Here is a 25,662-nt window from a genome sequence, read left to right on the forward strand (position 1 = left end):
TATTGCGAGAAGGTTTTTCTTAAATGAAAAATTGAAAGGAAATCTAGTTTCGACTTTTTTAGAACATCTTATGTCTTACAATGTGTGCTTTGCTATTTTTTTTGGGAAAAGAAAAAAGCTTAAAATTAAAACAATAAAGATGTTGAGAATTACTATAATCTTCTAGCTCAGTGTTAGAGCTGAAATATTAGGGGAATCAGGATGTTCTGTCCAAACTTTGTGTTACGATCCCCAGCAGGCAAAGAGCGTGCACTTTAGATCAGAGTAAGTTGAGTGCAACGCTCATGAGCATATATATATAATGCTTGAAAGCTCCAGCCTTATGAGCTGGAGACACTGAGATCAACAATCTGTTGTGTCACACCCTTTAGCCTAACATTTTATAGTTGGATCTGAACCACTTGCTCACGAACATGCTCATCTGGTATATTTAAGGTGAGCGAGCTCTCGAGCTTTGCCTGTTAGTTGATTTGATATTGATCAATATTCGTGGATTCTTGAATCAATGGATATAGCAAGCATAATGTTTGATAAGTGTTGATTGAATCGAATATGATCAATTTCTGATAGCTGCTTTTGACCTTAATAATTTTACCGTATTTATTATGATCACTTACCCATATGTATTCGAGCAGCACAGTGCGGCGAACCAGCGAATCGCAACGTCTGTCACTGTGATGTCAGAGCACATCGTGATTTATAGTTAATATGATAGATCCCATCTCTAACAGACAATAAGTATACTCACTTTTCATGAGGATATTCAATCAATATAGTTGAGTATGCTTAATTTTGTGATTATTTTGAAGAGCATACTCGTTTTATGTTAGGGCAAGTGAACAAGTTAAGCTGTTCGGGCTACTAATCATGTGAAAATTCAGGTTTGTTAAGTATGTCTTTCGATGACTTGAATCTTGAAAGGTCAATACTGACCTGGAATTTGATTAGAAATTGTTCTCATACTCAAACCTCTTTCAACAATTAGTCGAACAGTACAATGCGACAAATTTATTTTATAGCAGTTGAAACGGACCACAAACAACCTACACGATGCTGTCTGCACACATCCACTTCATTATGATGCTTTACCTTCAACACGTCGAAGTGTCAATGACTCAGCATGATCACTAAGCTTAGAGTCGCAATAATTTCCCAAAAGAGATCCCACGTAGCAAAAAAGTTTGAACATCACTGAACACAGCAGCAAGTGTAAAGTGTGAAGTGAGTTGCAGCAAAATTAATAGAAAAGAGAAACTTTTCCGTTTACAAATTTTAGCCTAGCAAAGAAGCTTAAAATGCAGCCAATAATGTAAAAATGGAAAAAAAAACTTAAAAATCTAATCAACTTCTACTGATGTTAAGAACAGAAACACACAGAAGCACACACTAAATTCTTCTTCCTATACTTCCCTCCTCTAATAACATTTAATTTAAAACTTTTTCATTTCGTACCAAAAAAAAAAATATTTTCACGTAGAGAATTTCATTTCTGCATTTTCTTATTCCTTTTTGTTCTTGCTTGAAAATGGAATTTTCAATTTCCTTTCTTTCTCTTAGTTTTTGTTTGTTTGAGAGAGATTCCCATGACATTTATGAATTTTTTAAAAAATAAGAAATACTATTCAGCAAGTGTAGCATCTTCATTATTACTGAAATGGTTGAAATTACTAAGCATTGTTACATCCAGATGAAGCACATTCTTTTTCAACAGATAATGACGGTAAGAGTGTTGGTCAAATGGATGTTTGCAATAAGCCACGTTCCAAATTGAAGCATTCTAAGACAGCTGCACCGATGCTGCTACGTCTTGTAAACATGCTTGTTACAATTGTCCATTTGTTGAGTGCGATGTCATATCGTTCAACTGAATTCAATGAACTACTTCCATCGTTACCACCTATTATGTTAAAGTGAATATTTGACAGTTTTATTAATTGAGTTCTGGACTGTTGTAACTGAAAAAGTCTTACCAAGAGCATATAGGAACATGCCAGCTTCAACGACTTCATGGGTAGAGCGTCTAGAATTCATAGAACTTATTGGCTCCCATGTGTTTGTTCTCAGATTAAACCTTTCACCCGAACTCATGCACATAGTGCCGTCTGAACCACCAATGCAATAAAGATATTCCTGGGCAGCAACACCACATGACGATCGTCTATCATAGCAAATATTCAGTATAACCATAAATAAAATGATGAATCATGTAAATCCTACCTGGAAGTCATAGGAGGCATAACCATCCAATGTCCAATTCTCGGATCAAATCGTTCAACAGACGATTGATAATTTGATGAATCAAAGCCACCAAGTGCATAAATGCAATTTCCTAAAACAGCAACACGACAATATCGGCGTCTTGTACTCATAGCTGGACATGAACTCCAAACTCCAGTAAGCGGATCATAACGTTCAACTTTACAAGACGAAAATTAATAAAATTAAATATTCTCAGTTTGAATTTTAAATTTTGGAATGATGAAAGAGTGGATATAACTTACCTGATGAAAGGCAACTGGCTCCATCGTAGCCTGCATGATATGAATAATGATAAAATTGTCAGAATATTTTTGCATAAAATTTAAACTCAAAGGATATTACCTCCGCAAGCGTAAAGTAAATTATCAAAAGCACAAACGCCAAGGCTAAAAGGCGAATGAGCGAAAAAGTTAATTAAAATTGAAAAAAATAAAAAAATTTAAATAATTTTATTTAATTTGCAGAATTAGCAATCAAATTTGTTTGACTTACCAGCTCCTTTTTGTTCCCATTGGTGTTATTTGTTTCCATTCATTAATGAGTGGATTATAACATTCAGCTGTCGAGAGATCATTTTCACCTAAATGAGGATAATAAGAAGCAATAAATAATGCTGTACTTCTAAATTCATTAGATTGCCATACCATCATATCCACCACAGACATACAACATCTTTGTTAAAGATGCAACGCCAGCCCTAGAGCGTCTAGATATCATCGGTGAAATTTGTGCCCATTGATTTGTCTTGGGATTGTAGACTTCACATTCATTATGAATAGCAAAAAGACTACCACCGCCCACAGCAAAGATGTATGGCTTCATCCCTTCCGGTTTTCTCTCGAGTGTACGTTGCGAGACAAGTGAACTTCTCTGTTCGGGCAACAAGTGATATTTCTAAATGGTAGGAAGATGCATATATGATAAATAGATAATATTAAGTGTTAAGGATCATTCAACTTTCATACCATAGCTTCAAGGAGAAGCTCTTTGCACTGTGGATCTTCTCTGACGAGTGGCTCTGTTTCAACATTCTCCATTAAAAATTCACGGTTCAAGAGTGGCAAGCGTACATTAGAAATGAGCTCAGCAATATGCTTTTTACGCTCCGTCAAGTCATGCTTTATCCAATTTAATACTGCTGTAAAAACTCGCTCCTCACTCGAAATATTTAGCTGTGAATTTGATATTAAATCTTGTACCTGATGGAGAAAATGATGAAAATTATGGCGGGGTTATATTGCTGTACATATACATTACTTTCATTTGAGCTATTATCAAAGCATTAAAAAATGGCTATTACGGTATTCTATAAATTATCCATACATGCTATTACTATATTACTCTCCAAAAAAAAGGGTAAAATTACTACGCTTTGCTACATCTATTGAATTAAATTATTGAACTCATAAATCTTTAATTCTTTTTATTTTTTCCTAATTTCTAGCTAGAGGCAAGATAGGAAAGCTAAAGTACATAATTTCTGAAAATAGCGACAGTTAAGAAAATAAAGAATATTTTTTTGCTTTAGTAAACTGCGTTGGATAAAGAGACAATCTGAATGAATTATGAGGTGGGTGAAGCTTATTAAAATATGGGGAAAATTATGCAAAATTCTGGTCAGGACTGCATGTCTTAATTAGGAAGTATTGAGTGATTATTGAAAGAGACTATCTCTAGTTTGACCTGGCTTAAGAAACTGGCTATTGCAATAGAGCCAGCTTCAAGTGGCATCTATGGGAGGTCAAGGGTCACATTTGATCTGTACGACCAGCAAGTGAACGGATGAATGATTATTTTGAGGGGTCTTCAGGTGGTTCTTTTGCTTATTACACTTGATTTTCTAGGGGTGTAGGTCAGCTGGTCATCGTTTTTATATTATTTTAAATAGAAGGAAATTGCTTGCTTGGATAATTTGTAACGAAAGGGGAAAAGGGGCTGAAAAATTCGTTTGTTTGACCAACGTACCCATGTATGTACCAAAATATTTCATATGTATTACACCGTATTTCATTAATTTTTCTATGAAATATCAATTTAAAACATATGGAACATTTTGATTACATGGATATTTAGAGGATGACCCCTTATGCAAGGGTAGAGCCAGCAATTTATGAAATTATTCTGAATAAAAAGAAAGCAAGTAGAAGGAATATTGAAGAATTTGGTCCAGTTGAAGCTTTGACCCCAAACACACCCCATCCTTCTTTTGGATAAACTAAATGGAACAGGACATTATTAGTCAGACATCAGGGATGGAAATGTCAAGGTGTAAGCTATTTCACATAGAGACAACAACAGAGACTTTAAAATACAATTGATCATTAAGGTAAGTAAGCAAACAACCCAAAAAAAAAACTTGAAATTGTCTCTAGAAATTTACGACTTTTTCTGACATTTTATAAAAATAATTCACCCCTCAGTCCCCCTCCTCAAAAAATTAAATAGATACTCCATTTAAATGGAAAAAGCAAGCAAACGACCATTAATTGATGGTTAATGGTATTACAACTGACTTGTGAGGGAGACTTTCTTTTATTTTTTTTTTAATTAATTGAGCGAGGAAGTAGACGGAAAGAAAATATTTACTCACTTAAGGAAAATGGCATTTTATTCGCACAATCAAGAATTAATTACCTCATTAAATCCCAAGAGTACAAACTCTTCCGTTGAAATGACTTGTTGGAAATTTTGCAATGCAAATCGGTGTGATCTTGTGTGTAGTTCCTTGCATGAATGAATTCCTGTATTTTGGAGAAAAAAAGTAGGACATAGAAAATTAATATTCAATGAACATCATCGTAAATCGCAAACATTCCCCACCCTCCTCCTAAACATTTTGACATCAAAACCATAAAATATATTTTATCTTGACTAATGATTAGGGATTTTCAAAATAGAAATGGAAAAGTAAATCATTATCGCTTAACAGCACAGCGGGAATAAATGAAGCATCAGATTTATTTTTTTAAATGTATACAAAACATGAGATTGAGAAGGACGAACACGAGAATGAATACAAAAGCAGAGCACGAAATTATATTTTGTTGGTACTTTTGATATGCTTTTGTGCTCATTTTGTCTGAATTACTTGTTTAATCCTACGCAAAATATGAATTATGATGTGAATTAATTTATTAGCAATTGTCACGTATTAGGCATGACATAAACTAGCTTTTGCTGTTTTAATATGTTTTATTTAGTTCTAAGTGTTCATAAAATATTTTGGCAATTTATGCAGAATTAATATCATGGTCAGCAGAATTCTGAATATGTTCAAGAGATGCTTGGAAATTACGTAACACTAGAAATAGCGTTGTTAGGCCTCTCATCCCCTAGTGTAACGCTTTGTAGCAAAATAAGAAGCCAAAATGTGTACTCAGTAACAAAATTGCAAGCCTCTCCTTCATACGAAAGCTTTACATAATTTCAAAAAGTTCCCTTATGACTTCAATATGATCAAAAACCGTATGCTTTTCAAAAGTACCCCAAGTGGAATGATACAGCAAATTTCAATTCCCATCGTAAAAATTGGCCACCACAAGCATTACGGATCTATCAGAGCACCTTTACATTTTGCTGTCAACACGACAACATAGCATAGCCTTAGTGACTATGAAGTGCTGTTTGGGCAAGAGTCTATGTCAAATTTTGGATTCATCTCAGACTTAACTGATCTCTTTTGAAAAATAAATTTTTCCCAATCAGCTGATGATATTTGTGGCAATTAACATGAAAATCGTAACTTTGAGAATTTGACCGCGCTGCGTGCCTTGATAAGTAAATCAAAGAACAGAGTAAAAGCCTATTCAAAGCATCTTATCTGAAGGGTGGCAGCCCCACAATCAGGCTAGGGATGATAAGGCTTACAACCGAACATTTCCGAAATCAACTTGTACAAAGAAAGCTACTTGAACGCCATGTGGCAGTCATCTGGTTAACATGAAAAATTTGTTGTGCAAAACTTCATTAAATCATCAAAAATGCGTCATCTAAATCATAAATCCAATAGACATCGCAAACCAGATTTTCCCCAAGTTAACGACAACAAAATTTTTTTCCACTAATTGAATTTTCGTGATGGCTTGTTGTGCTTGTTGTGAGCTCTTTTTTGTGTATATCTCTGTTTCGTTTGTATTGTCTTTATGAGCATGAACCTGTTGAATATAAATCTGTGTTGTTTGTGGTCATCATCATGCAATCATAAAAAAAAGAGTGAAAATAAGGAGAATCAATCACATTGATTTTTTTCCAATATCCACAAAAAAAGGAGAAGAGTGTGTGGGTGGAGATGCTTAATCATTTGGAACAAATTGCCCTTCCAATAATAAAAATAAATCAGTTTAACTCTTCTTTGTCTCTCTAATCTCATCGACATCATCATCATTATATCCACGTATTGTGTGTACTCAACGCACGTTTATGAGCGAAATAAAAAAAAAGTTTATTATTACTTTTTTTGTTACTAAACGATGATGCGACAGCATTGCTTTAATTTGATTAAATATTCACACAATATATACATATGAGTTTATGAACCTGCAAAATGTTCTATCCATAAAACCCAATAATACTCTAAATAAAGTTATGTTCGATGCGGTTATTGGATTTTCGGATAATGATCTGATTTAGGTATTACAAGCTTAATTAAATATCTATGTATAATGATTTAGAATTTTTTTTTGAGAATTTCAACAAGCGTACACACAAATGACAGTTAATTAATTTTCCCTGTTTGAGCTAGTCACGTAATAAAACAAAAAAACCACATAATCCACAAAGTACATTAAATTTTCGCGCTGGTTTTTCGATTAGTTACCATCACATTCTTCAATGGATAGAAAATAATTTATGAGCGAGCAATTTATGTAAGCGCACGAGAAACACATGTTTTACGATATGATATGAAAATTATTTCATTAATACTGAAATCGTGCCTTTTTAATTCCTTTACACTTTACTTCTTTTCTCTTTTTATCGCCTCTGCAAAATAGTTTTGGATTATAAATTTCGCTCCTTTTTTTTTTGGTCTGTGGCTGAGAGAACAAGGGTATAATTTCCGACATGTAGAAGTTTGCGGAAAGGAAACTTTTAACAATGCTTATTAAATTCTAACTTGAATGGTTGCAAATTTGCATCCTGAATGGAAATGGTTAAAAAACTTTTGTCACCTGCTTGCGTGACTTAAAAGATTGTGTTAAGTATTATGAATAATCGCTTTTATAACTTTATATGAAAATATAATTTAAATATCTTGTTCTGCTTTAGTGGATATAGTCACGGAATTTTCTTTGGGTAGTTTGTTTGGAACTTGAAAGGATTCATATCGATGGAATTAAGTGTAATAATCTATTGAATGAATCAAATTGATTTCTTTGTGAATGGCATTGACATGATTAATTTAAATATCTACAAATTGTCAATGAATCTTATAAATAATACTTAATAAATTCCTTTGAAGTTCTTATATCTTATAAATATAAGAAGTTCTTTGAATTGACTGAGAACAAATTCTTAAGAAATGTATTTACTTTCTATTTAAGCTTTAAACTACAATATTTGTAATACGATCGATGCTTAAATTTTCCCAAATATTGTTATGAATATGCCAAAGGCTATTTTATATTCGGACTCCATGCAACTGTATGTAAGTAGGTCTATTTTGTTGGTCACTTCATTCCCAAGCGATACAAATGAAGAAAACTCCTTTACAGAGCTTTTCAGATTCCACTAAATATCTTTTATTACCACCAAGTGGATGCCTATTTTTGGGAGCCATATGGTCGCCAAACGAAGCCGGCCTAAACCTTCATCTGTCTCGCTTGGGATGTAACTATTCAGTATGCTTCTCAACTCCGAACAATAAACATCATTATCATTTAAATCCGCTTGGAAGTTTTTTATAATTATATTCAAAGATTCATGATGGACTCGAACAACAGAAATGAAGAAGTGTCGTTTATGTCATTTATCTCGCTTGGGGGAAGCTGCCTTTGTCTCTAAATGAGTAAAATCCTTTTCAGAAATTGTACTGATATCTCTTCTACAATTTTGCAATGTGCACAGCCAATTATCCTACAATGTTGCACATACCCTTTTTGTAAAATTGTCCATAGCCTTTAGCGTCCATATTACGTTACAGAATAACGACCATTTTACAAAAATAAACAATAGAATTCTCGGAATTTCCATTGTTTAAATCAGATTTGCCCCGACTCTTCCGAACGTAATAAGTAGACAGCCCTTTAATTCAACGATAACATGTAATGATAGCATATTTAGTTTTGTTCCATAATATTCGCAACAAGATATCCTTTCATCTCTTCCATCATAACACATATTTTTTAAATATTCATGATCTGTATGCATATTACATTTTGTTGTATGTGCCCAGAATTTATATTAAAGTTTCATTCAAACTTCCAAGTTTTATTTATATACGAAGCGTGCCTGAATTGCACTAGACAAGCTGTCAGACGTCTCAAGTAGACGATTTTTATTTCTTGCCATAAACATGTTTTATAATTGTACAGCGAATGAATGAGTTTATGAATGAAATGAATGAATGAATGTAAAGAAGACATGAAAAATATGGTTTTTTGGTGAAAAATGAATGAAAGGTGTGCTATATGTCGTTGATATACATAATATGGCTGTAATAATTCCATTTCATTTCCTTTTATATCTCCATTGAAAGCGAGACTTAAAGAAGAAGACTTCCTTATTTCGTGATTTACATTTAGCCTAGAATGAATGTTGCCTAGACAGAACGTTAAAAAAGTTTCTATAGAATGTCAACGCTCGCGTTTCCATTTGTTGACGGAGTGAGAATTCTTGTTTTTTTTTTGGCAAATTATCAGGGCATAGGACAGACATAAAATACACAGCAGTAATCTGTAATCCGTCGACTGTACATAAACTCCCCACTGTTATTTAAAACTTTCATAATGGTACGTAGCACTATGCTGGTTATTGTTGATGTGATGCATTTCATGTCCGAACAAAAAAAAAAACAATTTTTAAAAGACAAAGTTTAAAATCCGCAAGTAGAAATATGCATAAATAGGAAAGTGAATGAATAAAAAAAATACTTTTTTCATGTTAAATTTTTCACCTGCGAATATTAAGTACATTGGGGATGGAATTTACAACCGAGATGAAAATAGTTGACAAAAATATAAAAAAAATTCTGCTGTGGTTTTCGAATGGAATTTCCCACGAGATGAAATTCAGTTTTATAAGCGAATGAACAGATGCAACATTGTAGAACTTTTATTTTTTCATCATAAGCATGTATAACGTTGACGCATTTTGTGTCAGAAAAATGACATTTAATTTTAAAATTTGAATTGGTTTTTGAATGAATTTTAATATTAAACGAGCTATTCACTTATTTCGTTAAGCTGTAAAGGAATTACTTTTGATTGTGCGGTTACAAAGTTGCAGACTTTTATGCCATAAAATGCGAACAATTTTTAATGATTCTGAACTAACCCGAGTAGAACAAGTTGGAATTAGGTAATCTTATATCTTACTTGACAGTTAATAGAGATTAGCTATAAAATGTCAAGTTTATAACTCCGAGTGGGCAACTTGACATCATGTCAAGTTATTAAATACACCTTTTAAAAGGCTCCGAAACTAACCAAATGTCAGGACCTTTTCGTGGTATCTCATGATACCGTCAAATACACAGCATGCGTCCAAGAAATGTGTCAGTATAAGTAAGTTAAAGGATGGAGACTATCCAAAACATCCAGTCTGAAATGTGGCAGCCCAACATTCAGACTAATGGAGGAATACTGGTAAAGTTTAAAATTGACCATTTCTAAAATCTACTTGTATCATGAAAGCAGCATAAGGTTCACTAATGACAAATTTTAGGAAACGTATTGGAGAACGTGTCATTAGTTGATCGTAGGTTACAGACATTATGTCAAGTTGTCCACTCGGTAAGTCATAAGGTTGACCAATCACATCCTGTTCCACTTAAAAAAGGTTTACGTTAAGAGATTTAATCAGAATTCCATTCATCAAGACAGCAAAGACCTTGAATCTGAATAAACTGATGCAAGCATAGCAACGTCTACTTTCTAATTCTCTGAAGCATGACTGGTAACATTTCATTTCCCCGAGAGGCTAATTCCTCATAGAACATTTAAAATTGATATCCTGAGTATTTCAAGATATGTTTGATTCCCTGATAGATACATCTGACAAACTGACTAGTCATTAATATCTGATTACCCTAAAAATCAGTTTCTATCAGTTTCACACAACTGTGAGTGTGTATGCAGTTCAATGGAACATGAAAATTAATTTTTGCAATAACGACAAACAAAAAAGTTTACTGCAAAATTTCATTTGTTCATTAAAATGTTTCCATTATACAATGGAACTAAAAACTAAACCACATAATGAATGGCACACAAAAAAATTATCATCTGCTTTACATTTTAAGCAAGCAAAATAGAAAATTTGTTTGAAACCTTGAAAGAAGGCACAAAAAAAACTTTCATCCAAACAATCTATGTACATCATCAAGTTTAATTGAGTTGCTTATTTACTTAATAAACTTCATCTTTGAATCTACCAGAACTGCTTCCATTTATTCCGCTCGAGTTGTGTCAAAAAGTTATTACAATTGTCTTTTTTAGATCGTACGCAGTGAGGGTGAAAAAATGAAATTTAGTTCTTTAGAGACATTGGAATTGGAAGAATTTTTTTGTTTGCACCAACAAGTGGCTCAATTAATTTAAGTTTTCTTAATAGAAAATTATTGTGAAATTGGCAATAAAAATGAAAGTTGTAGGAACAACTTGAAATCATTTTCCTGCTCGCTTGCTATTAAGTTTAATGAGTAGAAATTTTTTAAATTGAGGGAGCACAAGGAGCAAATTGAAAATTATTAGACAATTTAATAAATATTGTACATGAATTGTTTTGCTTTGGGGGTAAATATGAAGTATAAAGTAGGAAGTTTAATGTTTGGTGGAAATACAGTGCAACGTTGCAGAAAGTTGCTCACACTAAGAGATACGGTAAGGAGCTCGACACCCTTAGAAGCTCGACTCTTAATAAGGCTCGACTCTCTATGGAGCTTGACTCTCTATGGAGCTCGACTCTCTATGAAGCTCGTTCCTCTATGGAGCTCGACTATCTATGGAGCTCGACTCTCTATTGAGCGAGCTGGACTCTTTATGGAGCTGGACTCTTTATGGAGCTTGACTTTCTATGGAGCTCGATTCTCTAAGAAGCTCGACTCTTTAAAGAGCTCGACTCTTTATGGAGCTCGATTCTCTATGGTGCTCGATTCTCTATGATGCTCGATTCTCTATATGGAGTTCGACTCACGAAGGAGCTTGACTCTCTATGGAGCTCGACTCTCTATGAAGCTCGAATCTCTTAAGAGGGAAATTTGAAGCTGTTTGACACAACTGAGTACTCTTTGAGTATGTTGACTAAATTCATAGCTCATAGCAATTAGTTAGGATCAATTGAAGCATTTTATTGACATTATTTGTAATGTTATGATATGTACGTTTACTGATCAATTTATCTGAATAAATGAATTGATTGCAATTCAGCTTAAAACTTTATATAAATTTATTCAATCAGAGAAGTTCATTTCATTTAGTTCAATTGAAATATTTCAAACACAAAAAACCTTTCTATCAATATTATATGTAAGTTTTTAAGTAAATTACCTGCAAAACTCCGTATACCCAAACAATTGCTCGGATGTAATTGTCTCAATAGAAATTTGCAACATGCTTCACGTACAGATTGAATTTGTAATAGACTGGATGCGGGAAGTAACACTTGTACGTTCTCTTCTGTTATATCAATTTCACCAGTGTATGCAAAATCAATTAATTGCTTCAATGATTGCGCATCAATATCATGTAATTCTACAATATCCTTGTTTCGCTCTAACATATCATCTACGTATAAATTTATTCATGAATCATGATAGATAAATGGGAAAAATAAAATTTTTTGAACAGTGATATAAAATATTGATATGAGTAAAATTGATGGGGTGAAAATGTTCTCAATTTTTGGCAAAAACTCGACTGCTTCTAGTCATTAAAATTAGTTAGGTCTTTAATTAAATCGTGTACAGACTTGTTAAACGGACATCATCTAGATTTATATTGAAGGATGCTCAAACATATGTGGGCTTTATTATTTACTTATTATAGACGTCTCTCGACAGGTCTCTCGATTAGTACAAGTTAGTTAATCGAACTAAAATGCGGCACAATGCTGTACTCTGGATATGACTCTGGCATAATGCCAGAATTAGCACTAAGATGTCGGCTTATAACCGGATTTTTCATCGATTAAACGATTTGTGCTATTCAGGTCTATGTTCTATCACACTTAGACAGTAGGATCAATACTTTTGGTTTGGATGTCTTAGTCATTGTCTTAATTAGTCATTTTCTGTGGATGAATGTGGATATTTTGTACCACAGACAAAGTTTGTAATGCAGAGCCCGATTTTATATGAAAAAGTTGACTCGAGTCGATTACGACCTCAGCTGTATTATCAGATGCTGTCTAATTTTGACATAATCTGGTATACTGTCTGCTCCAAAAATCAAATTTATCAACACTGCATTTTCCATCAAAATTGCATTTAAAATCGAAAACATTTACACCCCATACAATGTCAAAAAATCACTAGACTATGAATAATTACCATTAAACATTGCATAAAAATATGGCGATGAGGCTGCTAAAATAACCTTATGGGCATTTATTATTTCTCCGCCAACTTCTAGTTTAACATCACATAGTTGTGAATGATTTCGCATGCGATTTATTAAATTAAATGATTGTATGCAATGTCCAGGATTTTGATGATGTGCTTGTGGCAGAAAATCGTCTGTTGGTGCTGGCGGACTCAGATCACTCGGTGTTTGCGTTGAGTTGTGCTGTATTTTTTCACCATCGTCCGGCGAGCTAAATTTTGATGTTTATGGATTTAAAGTGTTTTAAAATTCTAGTCTAAATTTAAAGTCATGCAATTTGTTTTGGGACGTTTTACATTTATTGGATGGCGTTAAGTGTTTAAAATTGGATTTGCTAGACAAAAATTATCACTTGTTTAACAATTGGATGTCAGTTTAAAATGATCTTTAAGAGGATAATCGCTAACAGGCAAAGAGCATGTTGTAGAGAGTTTGCTGTACTAGTAAAGGATGCTCACTAGCTTTCCTCACAGCATGCTCTGTTCTTGACAGCACGTTCTATGCCTGCTATGGATTGATATTGAATTCACACCCAAGCGACACGAAGTATCCGAAGAAATGAGTCAAATGCACTCAAAACTTAGTTTAGCTTTTAACTAGACCTTTCTGTACCCCAAGATACTTCTGACAACTAGTCAAAAATGAATAGCTACCTAAAACAGCAACTTCAATGCAAAATTCTTGCTAAACTAATCTTCAAACAATTTAACTAAATGACATTTCTATTATGAAAATGATTGAAAGGGAATTAAGTTCAATTTGAATGAATAGCTATGAATAGTAAGTAAACTTTCTCTCTATCCTAATGGTATCATTTAACACTTGATAACTGTCGACATTTCATTTATGACTAGTTATTTTTTGAACTTATTCATGAACTTTTTGATTCTATTTACTAGACCTTTTTTTATCATCTAACATGCAGTAAATTATGTAATGAATGTGACACTTACGTGCTTGGCTTTACTGGCAAAAACATTCTCCTTGCTCGTCCTATACAAAACACTAATCTTATCGTCAACTTGAATTTGTCCTTTATAAAAAATCACTCGGCTTCTTATTTTCCATTGTTGACTTTGATTATTTTGTTGTTTTTTGTCGTTAAATTTAATTTTGGTGTTTCTTTTGCTTCTCTTTAAAGTCCTTCCCTTTGTTGTTCTTATTTTGTATGTAGTTTGAGGTAAATATTGATATCTGTAATTTGATATTTTTAATATAAACATATTTTTTCACTTTTTGTTTTATTTTGTCGCCGTATTCACATTTTTCCACCCAAAAAAAAAGACATCCATTCTTCCTACGTAACGAGTCGTAAACATTTGTGTGCATTTGTATGTGGGCGAATATCAAATGAAAGTGAAAGTTTATTTGTTTATTTAGGGTAGATATGCAATTGAGAATAGGGAAGGGATGTAAATGATACTTTTACTAGCATAATCATACTTTTATGTATTCATTCCCATCCAATTTGATAAAATAGGAAGAGCTTTTTTCGCCTCATCGATCAAACTGGAACACATTACCCGATCAACACAAGTTTTTCTAGGCAGCCATATGACATCAATATTCATGACAATTAACATGACAATTGCCAATTGGAAACCATATGACAACCACTTGGAAGCCATGAACAATATGTGCCGTTCAGAATATGAATAAAAGTTTAGTTCTTTTTACAGTTGACACATAACGATGTTTGTGATTGTGAAATGGCACTTGGGGAAAATCACCAAAAGTTTTGTGTGAAGGAGGGGTAGTTATGCTCATGATTGACATAAATTTGAGAGATGAATATATATTACTTCAGGAAGATAAACGTAATTTTTTACCGCGGACATGATTGATGAGGCATACAAAAAGTGTGAAAAATGTCACATAAATATTAAGTCTCTAAATCTTAGAAAGTTTTGCATACTTTCAATGAAAGCATTATGTGAGTTTACTCATTTTTATAGATGTAATAAATTGTCTTAATAAATCGTACTCATGAGGGTACTCATCGCAATGAGCATGCTTTTGTATATTAGGGTTACTTCAGATATTCTATATTAGGGTTCATAGTACAACATACATCGATTGCAGAGCCGATATGCTTTAATCAAACCCAATACAATACTCATTTTCTCATTCTAAGGGATATTTTCATTGAAACTGCTTAATCATAATTCAATATGAGATAATAATAGTCAAGTTTCTATACATTAATTACTTTGCATCTGTTTAAAAGTTGTTATAACTAGATTATGGCATGTTAATAACCAGTTGAGGTCTAGTTTGAACGTATTTTTGCACACTCGGGTATATCTCTTTCACTCTTATTCTGGAAAATGTAAAATCCATTAGAATAGCACATATTGATATGTCGACACCACTGTGACAAGATGGGAGTATACTAAGAACCAGTGTACTGACCAAGTAGACCACATATACTTATATTGGTGTCTCTTTGCCGTAATAGCAATGTTTTAATGTGTTCCGATTAGGCAAGCAATTGCATAGCCCTGACAAAATTCAAAATTATGCAGAAAAAGAGGATGGGGTGTGGTTTGATTCCCAAAACTCCACTCTGAATTCGTCTCTGTGGACTAATGTTACAAAATTTATTGGTTATTTATACAATCATTCTTAAAGCTGTCAACCAATCCAAAATCATGTCATCAATGGTATACATATAAGTATTACAGCAAAAGCAAACTCAATGGCGCCTACCATTTCCTAGAATCGCATTAAAAAAGTCATTTTCTTTGACACAAATACAAAACTTCCATAAAAAAGTTCAAAATTAAACCATCATCATCTTCCTTTAATATCCTTTAATTCCCGCTGACACAACATGCACGAAAAAAAATCTTCTCTTTATTTACTTTTCAATATTCGCTTCTATACCATTTATTCCATCCTTTACTCGCTCTTTTAATAAAAACATCATAGTTCTTTATTCGAAAATATAAAATATCGAATATATATTGTCGTCATTAGCAGATGTAGCGTATGCAAACAGCAAGGAAAATTTATGGGTTTTTGTCATGTATTTCATGTTTATGTATGGGAATAGTATATGCGAAATCACGAAAATAGTTCAGAATAGAAGTGAAAGAAAAAAAGTTCCCCTTAACTCCCGACGTTCCGCCATTGACCTCATTCTTTTTATTATTATTTTATTTTATCGTCATAAAAGGATGAAAAATACATGCTCTCATACGTATGAGCATTTCTGTTGGGGTGATTGTGCTAACTTACATAATAGGGGAGAAGAGAACAAATTTTTTATGATATCTATGAAGAAGACTAAAATGAGCATAGAGTTAGCATTTTATGCAATCATAAAATATAATAAAATGGCTTATGAATTGTGTTTAAGGATAATCATCTTGTGTGCAATGGGAGAGTGACCTGATTTTTAAATACTTAGCAGTGGAAACAAGTCAATTGGAATAATTTTGTCAGTAGACTAGAAAATAGGATATTTTGCTTATAAAGCTAAATAGGATCAACAGATGTCGTGTGAGTTATTCAGCTACATTGAAGGAACCAATCAATGCATGCACATTAGAGGTGCATTGTCTTATCTATAAAATGCACATGGAAGAATCGTAGCAAAGTGCTTTATAATAATGGCCATGAATATTGTGTGAGAAAAAAGGTTCACCGAACTATGAAGCAAAAAAGGACAATGACATTTCAATTGTGGCAATTATCCATCTAATGACTAACTATATTGTAATTTAATTGAGATACAGTGAATATATTTTTTCCGATAACAGTGAATTATTACAATCTCATTTATGTAGTTTTTTGCTTCGTTTCGACTTTGTGCTGTTAGTTTTACATTTCGTGGCTGTCAGTTTGTCTCTGATTTATATTCGAGTGTCATAAAGCGAAAATGGGATGAATAGTATCTCTAAATGTTGTTTAGGCTTAGGAAAATCATGAAAATAGCTTAGTCTAACAGTTAACAATCAGGAAGATCTAAGTACGTAGTAAGAACATGCCTGAATAGTACAAAGCGGCTAATCGAACAGAAAATCCAACCCTAAGCTTGCACGACTTTGACCTAGTGTCACTACATCTAGTGATTATATCAAGTAGTATTAGGGGTTGTCCATTCTTGTATTATGATTTTGTGAATTATGGAAAATTCTCATGACGACGACCAAAGTGTTCGGAAAATTACATCTTCTACCCGTCCTCACAACACAAACCCAATTGGGACTTGAAACTACAGCTCAGTCCGAATGAGACTTGAACCCACAGCATAGCCCGAATAGGATTTGAACCTACGCTCTGATAGTCACATATCAAATGCTCTAAGCTACTGAGCTACGTAGGGTAATTAAAGAGCGTGATAAAAAGCATACTTGAACCTTATTCTCTATCCAGTGCTTATTGTACAGCTCTTATCATTATATTGGACTAAAGCACAAATCCAATAATATGACCGTCATATGATTGTATATCTCAGTTACTAATCTTAATTAAGATAGGATAAAAATCAAGAGAAGTAAGACTAGACAACATCAAACTCATAAGTTCAGCATTTTTGTCCAAAATAACTCGACTAAAACAGCTTTCTAACTTGCCTCAATACATGTCACCCGCCTATGACGAAAAAAAAAGAATGAAAAACGATGACAGTTGCCGTTTATAAAAGTATGTAATTTTGATAATTTTCTCATTTTTATCGTACTACAAGCAAGTTCAATGACAGCACTGAGTAAAAAGTTTGGCATTGACAACGAACTCAATTGAACGGAAAACGAAAGAAAACCATCAATGAAGTATTTAAGCATTCATAAAAGTAATTGAGAAAACAATTAAAACCTTTCTACGGAAATGTGAAGCTTGATTGAATATTGCCATTTGCACGAATGCGATTGCTGTGTCATGAGAAATAAGAAGAGAAACACCGAAAAATAATATTTTGTAATCCTATGAAAATAATCCAAAATCGATATTCTGCCTGTTTTTTTGAGGAACAAACAGGGGAATGAGACAGTTCCACAACGAGTTGCCTGCCTTCTTAAAAACACACACGCAAGACAATGTTAAGTCAATTCACATTTCCCAAAATCGTATACGATTCTCATGAATACAAATGAATAAGTCACGATGTTAACAAACAACCTTGTGAATACTTCCAACAAGTAAGTCGAAGCCTAAAAATTTTTAACTACATATTAGTTAATAGTAAATTACAAGCATCATAATGTGGTAATTTTGTTGTTAATATTAACAGAAATGAAATAAAAGATTACATATATTTACATACATTTTGGGCGACATCAATGGCGACACAATGACTTCATCTCATGTTTTGGGTTATTTGCTCTACTAAATAACAGCAAATGTTGCCATTTCACGCTTCCGTTTTTCATAATTTTCCCACCATTTTTTTATCATAACGGAAGTTCTTTAAATAAATTAAGATTGTTTATATTCGACGTCACATGGCTGAATAGGCATGGACAGTGGTGAGTAATCTTTATCTTTCACGGCACACCTTGATAGTAAGTTTCGATTGAAGAGGCCTGACCTAGAGCACATGACCTACGGTTCTTAGCGTTTCCATAAATTATTTGCAGCAAACTAGCATGTCGCGGCACACAGGTTGCCCACCACTGTACTTTGTAGCATATACAGTCATCTAAGGCGTATTCAAATAGGGTACCCAAGCCAGTGCTCCATTTATGCTATTGGGAGATGAATCAAGATGTCGCAAGAATAGTATGTCCTTTGGACAGTATGCTTAGCACCCTCATCTATACAACTAAGAGCATGCTCATGAGAATGCTCATAGAGTAGAGCATGCTCAATTTTATTGATTCATTTTAATCATGAACACGGCCTTTTAGGTGAGTATGCTCATTGTCTGTGCGGCCTAGCAGGCAAAGCGAGAGCCCCAGAAAGCACTGTAGAAGTATTTCTATATCATGTAAGCATGCTCTATGCCTGTTAGTGGGGAATTTTCGTTGATTAAACAATATGTCCTGAACAACAGGAATGTATGGAATTTTGAAGCAGTTGTCTACATACTTCAAAGTTCCCATGAGCCCTTATCAACACATTCTTTGTTCTGATCCCTTACCATCCATTCCACTATCGCCCACATACATACACGACTCTTTTTTTTTTGGGTGGAAAAATCAGAAAAAAATCATTAATAACCGAATCGACATGGCAGGGCGCACAAAAAAAAACACAGCAAATTTCGTGCTATCAAATTTCAATGCAGCACAGTTTATGCTACATGACATTCGCAGTTTGTTATTACTATTGACTTTTTTGTATCAACAATGCGAATTGAATGAAACAAATGAATGAAAAATGACAAATGAAAAATAAAGATACATAAAGTAAGGGGGAAACGCCTCACAATATGCTTCATTGTAATGCAAAATTCATCAATTTTTCAATGAAACGCATTAAATTTGTAGGAATAATGCCAAAAGTTATGCAATTTGAGGAATGATCCTTAAAAATCACTTGTTATTTACCACAAATTTTCACTCATATACTGAGAATTTTAAGGTTTTAATGAATTTATTTCTTTTCCGTACACAATAAAAAAAAATTTTTTTTCTCGATTTTACTTCCACGTTTTCAGAGAGTCAGTATTAGACTGAAAAATTGAGAATCTCAAATGTGAATGTAATAAATTTTCCATACAAAAATGTGCTTTTTTATTATTGTATTGGTACGTTTATGTCAAATTTGAGAGAATAAAAAGCACAATAGGCTTCATGTACGCATGATTCGAATCTCATCTGTATGTGAAGCATAAAGGAAGCAAAAGACTTTTTTGTGAGAGGGATAATTTACAAATACACGCATAGACATTAACACATAGATATACAGTTGTTCATTTCCTCATGGCTTACAGCGTGCTCACCTCCGTCAGAATGTTTACATTTTCTATAACAAAAAAGCGGCAGTTCAAGTTCAATAAACTTCGCTCGCCCGACATGCATGCTCAGTCGCTCTCTCACTTTTTCTTTCTTCTTCCTCTTCTGAACAAAATTGTGCTTTTTTTATATATGAAGTTCAGGGCTGTTTATGGAACTTTTTTGTTGTTGTTTTCAATTTTTTTGAATGCTGACAAACGGAAATTTGAGAATTTTTTTTACAATATTGGATATTCTCGTTATCTTAAAAGTATTGTCTAACTTCAAACTATTATATAATGTTTTATATTGACATAGATGTGTATTGGATGTGACAAGCAGAACTTGTGAATTGAGTAATCAAATAAAACACATTATCACAAATAATGTTGAATGGAACATGTGTAGAAAGATGTAGATGGCTGTGTTCGTTTTGAAAAACAAATGTATATCCACATATCATTTTTTGTTTTAGATGTAGAAAATTTTAAAACTAACTTGAACTGCTAATTTGTCGGTGACTTTTCTAACTCTTATTAGAATTGTCACGTTAATTTTTATAATTTGAAGAATTTGATATCAATGGCAAAAAGGCAACATTGGCATAGTGACCAGAGTGTTGTTCAATCTTGGGTCAATCGATCCTACCGACCAATGTTTGATCCCACAAAAGTTCTAGTCAGATTTGGATGTTTTTTCACTGTTCCAAAATTCAGGTACATTTAGACATGTGTTTGACCCGGATAGCACAAATTTATATATAATATTGTACATGTTTAGATTATCTGGATTTGGACAGTGACGCAAAACAGACAATACTCGACAATCTTACAGGTATATAATCAAAAGTGACGCAAAATATTGATTTTGGATTGTTTAAACAACATGTGCTCCTTAAGTAACAATTAGCCGGAGTGGACAAATATAAGTTATGACTAGTTAAAGGCAGCTTAATGTCCAGTTGATGACTAGTTCGAACAGTTTTTGTGTCTACTCGGTTAGCAATTTTGTTCGAAGCCGTTCACTTGATATGCTCCAAAACTAAGGAATTGATAGACACTTATAACTGTCTTTAAATGAACAAGGGAAACGGTGACCAGGAGCTGCAAAATGTGAACAGAACAGAACTTGGCGCTGAACAGAGATGAAAGAATGTCATCTCAAGGTGCGAATAAAGAATTTGTACAAATTAGGTGACAGAGCCAGCAACAGAGTCAGATAGAAAGCCTTTTGTTGTAACCTAAGCTCCACATAGGAACATGATTGCACTAAGTAACCCTAATAACAATCCTTCCATCATAATCTTTCCTTAAATTTGAATCAGTTTGAACCAAAGTGAATTTAATAAATGAATAACCCCTTTTAAGCTTTTATTGGTACTAAAGAAATAATAGCAGTGTCAGAATCAAGCGCTGTTAGATTGTTTTTCAAGTTTGCTTGTAATGTGCACAGCTGGATCTGATAAATTACTAGTAATGCTTTTAGCATTTTTGTTTCATTTTCTTCTCTTTTTTGGCATTGACGGCTGATAACTTTAATGTATAATACTGACTAACACTTTGAGGCAACAGTTTATGAAGTAGATACGAGTAGACAGGTCATTATTCGACTAAGTGGATGTCTGGGTTAGGGAGGTATTAAGGGGGTATAGAGGGGCAAATCTTTGCATTTTTGGGACAAGATGTTCATTTTCCTTGGGTTTTTAATGAAAAAAATCTCAATAATCCCTTAAATTTGTTAAGATCCACTCTTCAAAAATATTTCTGGCTACATCCTTGATCTGTATCTAATGATGGACGATGTCGTTGTTATGTGTCTTTCTTAGTTAATTCTAACAATTCATAATTAACTCGTCTATTCTGGGATATATTCTAGAAAGCAACAATTTCATCATAATTCAGCAAATATTGTGTTTAATATTGTAGACAAGCATAGGATTCGATATTTGGTGCTAATTAATTTTTGCCAACTCAATATATATTTTATTAATGAGAATTTTTTGTTAAATAGCTTCTAATGCTGAAAACAATCTAATTAAATGAATAAAGTGCCAATCAATTCTAAACTAATTAAAACTTTATGTTAATTGTATATGCAAAAATGAGCAGACAATAATGCGCAAAATATTATGATTTTCGAGAATATGATGATAATAAAAGTTTTAAAGCATAAAATTGCTGAATATTCATTTTTGCATCCTCAATTTTTTGTGCAATTGTATTTTATTTTATGTGCTGTTGAGCACGCATCTCACTCATTTTCAAGATGTCTGCTGTTGATAAAATAATAAAAAAATCACTTTTTTATAGTCACAAATTATTCCTGCTTTTATTTCTTCCAGTGCATTTATTTTAATCTCTTTTTTTGTTGCATAAAGTGGATGAAATTAATAACACAATAAAGGAACACTCATCCATTGCAAATTACTTAAGACTGAAGAGACTTTTGAACATAAAAAATTCGAGCATAATTTTAGGGATTGCGTTGATTTAATTTTGGATTGACACTTAGTCTGTGATATCAGAGCGTGCTGAGAATTGAAATTCAAGGCAATATGAAATAACGGTTATTCAGGATTTAAAAAGTAACGAAAGTTCAAAATTCAAAAGCGAAGTTCAATTTTGAACTTCCGGAATTTTATCGAGTTAAATTTAAAGGAAGCAATACTTTGGGATAATAAAAGGGAACACGACAACAAAAGAGATTCAAGAAAGGCTCAGAGAGTCTCGTGCAGCTACAGGAGCCCATTTCACAGCGCAGATCTCACCGATTTTAACAGAGTGCATTTAAAATTTTTGTATTGAGTTGTGAAAGGCTAATTTATCTGGATGTTTTCCAAAGTAAGGACTTAGTGGTCAAGTGATTAGGTAGTAGACGGTATCATATTGCCGATATCTAGGATAGGAACAACATGAACTAAAATAAACATGAGAGTACGATATAAATGTAAAATTGATGACTTGCATGATTCAAAGCTCAGCGCCTATTAGAGATCCATCATCATTAGCACAAACATCCTAAAATAAAGCATGTGCTTATCGACCAGAAACAAACCTACTTTTCATAAAGATTTCATTAATTGTAATAAAATTTCAGGAATATTTTCGCTCCGCAATTTTATTCAATCATAAAATTTAATACTTTTTTTTTCATTGTTGATTAACGATCCTCCGTGACTATAGATGTCGAAATAAAAACGAAAAGAGCATTTCTCCCTAGTTCTCATTGTTTCTCTAATTAAATTTTTTCCACGAACGTGTTCTCGTCAAATGAATTTTTCGATGGCGATAACAAACAAACATTTTAGCACTCTAAGCGAGAGAGTCATTGTTCATTAAAATGATGATGAAAAATATTGTTTGGTGTGAGGTGCTTATGCCGTCGATATTATCTCTTTTTCCTTTCGTTCTGTCGCCATTAAAAATCCAAATTTAATTTTCATGTTTTATGTTTTTATTAAATTTAATTTTCAATTTTCGTCGCTTTTTGGGGAGGGAAATTTGCTGAAAATTATTATTAAAGCTGTTTAATGGCAATGCCGTTAAGGGGCAAAAATAAAAATTAATTTAATGATTCGGAAGTTCTTGAAATTAATTGACTATAGTTCCTTTATTAACAATCACAAAAGTCACCCTTAAATAATACATGAAGCTACACAAAGAATCCCCAATTGACTTCGATTCAAATACTTTCAAATTCATATATGATGCTCATCTTCTTGTTCTCTTCAAGCGATTTTTTATGGCACCCAAGACAAAAATCAAGCATGTACTATGTATTGTTAAAGAATAATAAATAAACAGTCTCACACAAGACATTAAAATACAAAACAGAAATAAAAGATTGTTTATTGCTCACAATAGATTTTATGTGTACACAAGTGATAATTGACAATTATTGCTTGCCTGCTAGATGTTTTTTTGTCTGTGATATAACTTATTACTCATTTCTAAGTCCCGAGGGATATGAATGAAGAAGGTTTTTTATGGAGCTTTTAAAGCTCTCCTCAAAACTCCAATCCGCGAATGTGGTTGCTAAAGGTGACTTTCATTGGATGTTAGTGAACTATTAATGAATTAATGGTAAAGTCCAATAATATGTTCATGAAAAATCCTAGCAAATATGCTCCTGATAACAAATAATAGCACTTATAGACCTATATCACCCCCCAACCACTTGCAAGCTCAGCACATTGCAAAGACACGAGTATGTTATAAGACCTACAATGTACCCAGCTACAATTCGTGTGCATGATTTCGTAAAGAAAATCATCCTAATACTGGTATATCCTTGTATACCTTGAGTGGAGACACATTATGCCAAGACTCAAAACTACACCCAATACACGAACCGAACTTTGTAACTAGAACAGTCAAATGGAAAACGCTTCGAAAATTAGGACCTAGGATTTTTGGCACGTAAGGCCAATACTCTACCATTAAGCCCACTGATGCAATTTCACAGCTTAAAAAGCGCCGTAGAAAAGCTTTCTTCATCTCTGTCGCTCGGGTGTTGTGGTGATTATGAGTTTCAAGTTCATTTAAAGCTGTAAACTCTTAAATTCCCAAACAATTTTACCTTTGTTATAATTAATTACAGCGTAGATAAAAATAGCTTTTTAATCCTTTAAATAGTCAACAATTGAGATCTTATTTTCCTCGAATCTTCTATTGGATAGATTAAATTTAATAGAAAGATAATATTATGCTTAAAAGATTATCCGCAAAAAACTAAATCTGTACTAAGAATGAGATTGTTGAACAAAAATAGAACTTTTAAGAACCGACAGTCTTTTCTCGTGGATGTAAAATGAACGAAACTTCTTTTCAATGAAATGTGCTTATTGCTAAATGTACAGAATCAAGTAGACAATTTTAAGAAATTCTCTTATAGCTGCCTACAGCTTTACAAAAGTCTCTTATTACAAAAATTTCGGAATCGAATTGGAAAATTTCATTAAATTGATTTTCTTGGAATTTTACCCTTCTTTACAATCAAAACAATTACAAAGTGCGCAATTCCAAAGAAACGTCTTGATGATTAGTTCCATTTATTCAACTTGAAACTCAAATCAACAAATTCCATTTAAGCAAAACAGACACGTTTTGAAAGATCTTGTAGGATTTCAAGGATGTATCTAATTAGCTCCTTGCCTCGTGTCATATAATTGCCCACAAATAATTAAAGAGCATCCCATGTTTCACTTGATGTTGTACAAATATTTTAGGAACTCAAAATATAGGCAACAAGCACATCACAAACAATAATACACGTAAAAGGTGAAAATGTGATTGCTAGTTGAGATAGAAAATGATAATGTTGATGAGTGAGAGTACTTTGGGGATTTTCTAGAAAAATAATGAGATGATATCAAAGGATTAAGCACATACGTACAACATGATAGTCTATTAAGTTTGGAAGCATTAGCTCTTTGGTATTTGCATATATAGAAACATTTCTCGGTTGAGAGAATTTTTCGGAATCAACACATTTGATGACATTTGATAATGTGCCTATATGACTGCGATAATGAACCTTAGCATTCCGAATGGATTAAGTAGGATCAACTATTTGATGCGTCTACATTTATTTCCTAGATTCGTGCTTCTTCAAGCACATACACACTCACATTTATGGAATGGTTATGTCATGAAATAAATTTTCATTTCCCATTTTTGTGGTGTAGTAAAATAGGAAATTTAAGATTATTTCTGTATCTACATTCCCATTCAGGTTCCTATTTAGGTAAATAAATATTAAATTAC

At 33.0% G+C, this 25,662-nt stretch overlaps 1 protein-coding gene across 1 annotated transcript; it reads right to left on the reverse strand.

Annotated features, from left to right (window-relative positions):
• Positions 1-1,501: 1,501 nt before the first annotated feature.
• On the reverse strand, positions 1,502-19,627 carry LOC139099923 (kelch-like protein 17). Its single transcript, XM_070652465.1, has 13 exons — positions 19,511-19,627; positions 13,970-14,210; positions 12,965-13,227; positions 11,964-12,200; positions 4,894-5,000; positions 3,225-3,458; positions 2,904-3,153; positions 2,752-2,839; positions 2,602-2,645; positions 2,502-2,531; positions 2,218-2,416; positions 1,971-2,158; positions 1,502-1,897 (listed from the first exon to the last, which is right to left on the reverse strand). The coding sequence occupies exons 2-13, from the start codon at positions 13,993-13,995 to the stop codon at positions 1,734-1,736; spliced, it is 1,830 nt and encodes a 609-aa protein (XP_070508566.1). The 5' UTR covers positions 13,996-14,210; positions 19,511-19,627; the 3' UTR covers positions 1,502-1,733.
• Positions 19,628-25,662: the final 6,035 nt, after the last annotated feature.

Source organism: Chironomus tepperi, unplaced genomic scaffold, assembly GCF_022539635.2.
Source record: "Chironomus tepperi strain 1889 unplaced genomic scaffold, CSIRO-AGI_Ctep_v1 contig_48, whole genome shotgun sequence".
NCBI lineage: Eukaryota > Metazoa > Arthropoda > Insecta > Diptera > Chironomidae > Chironomus > Chironomus tepperi.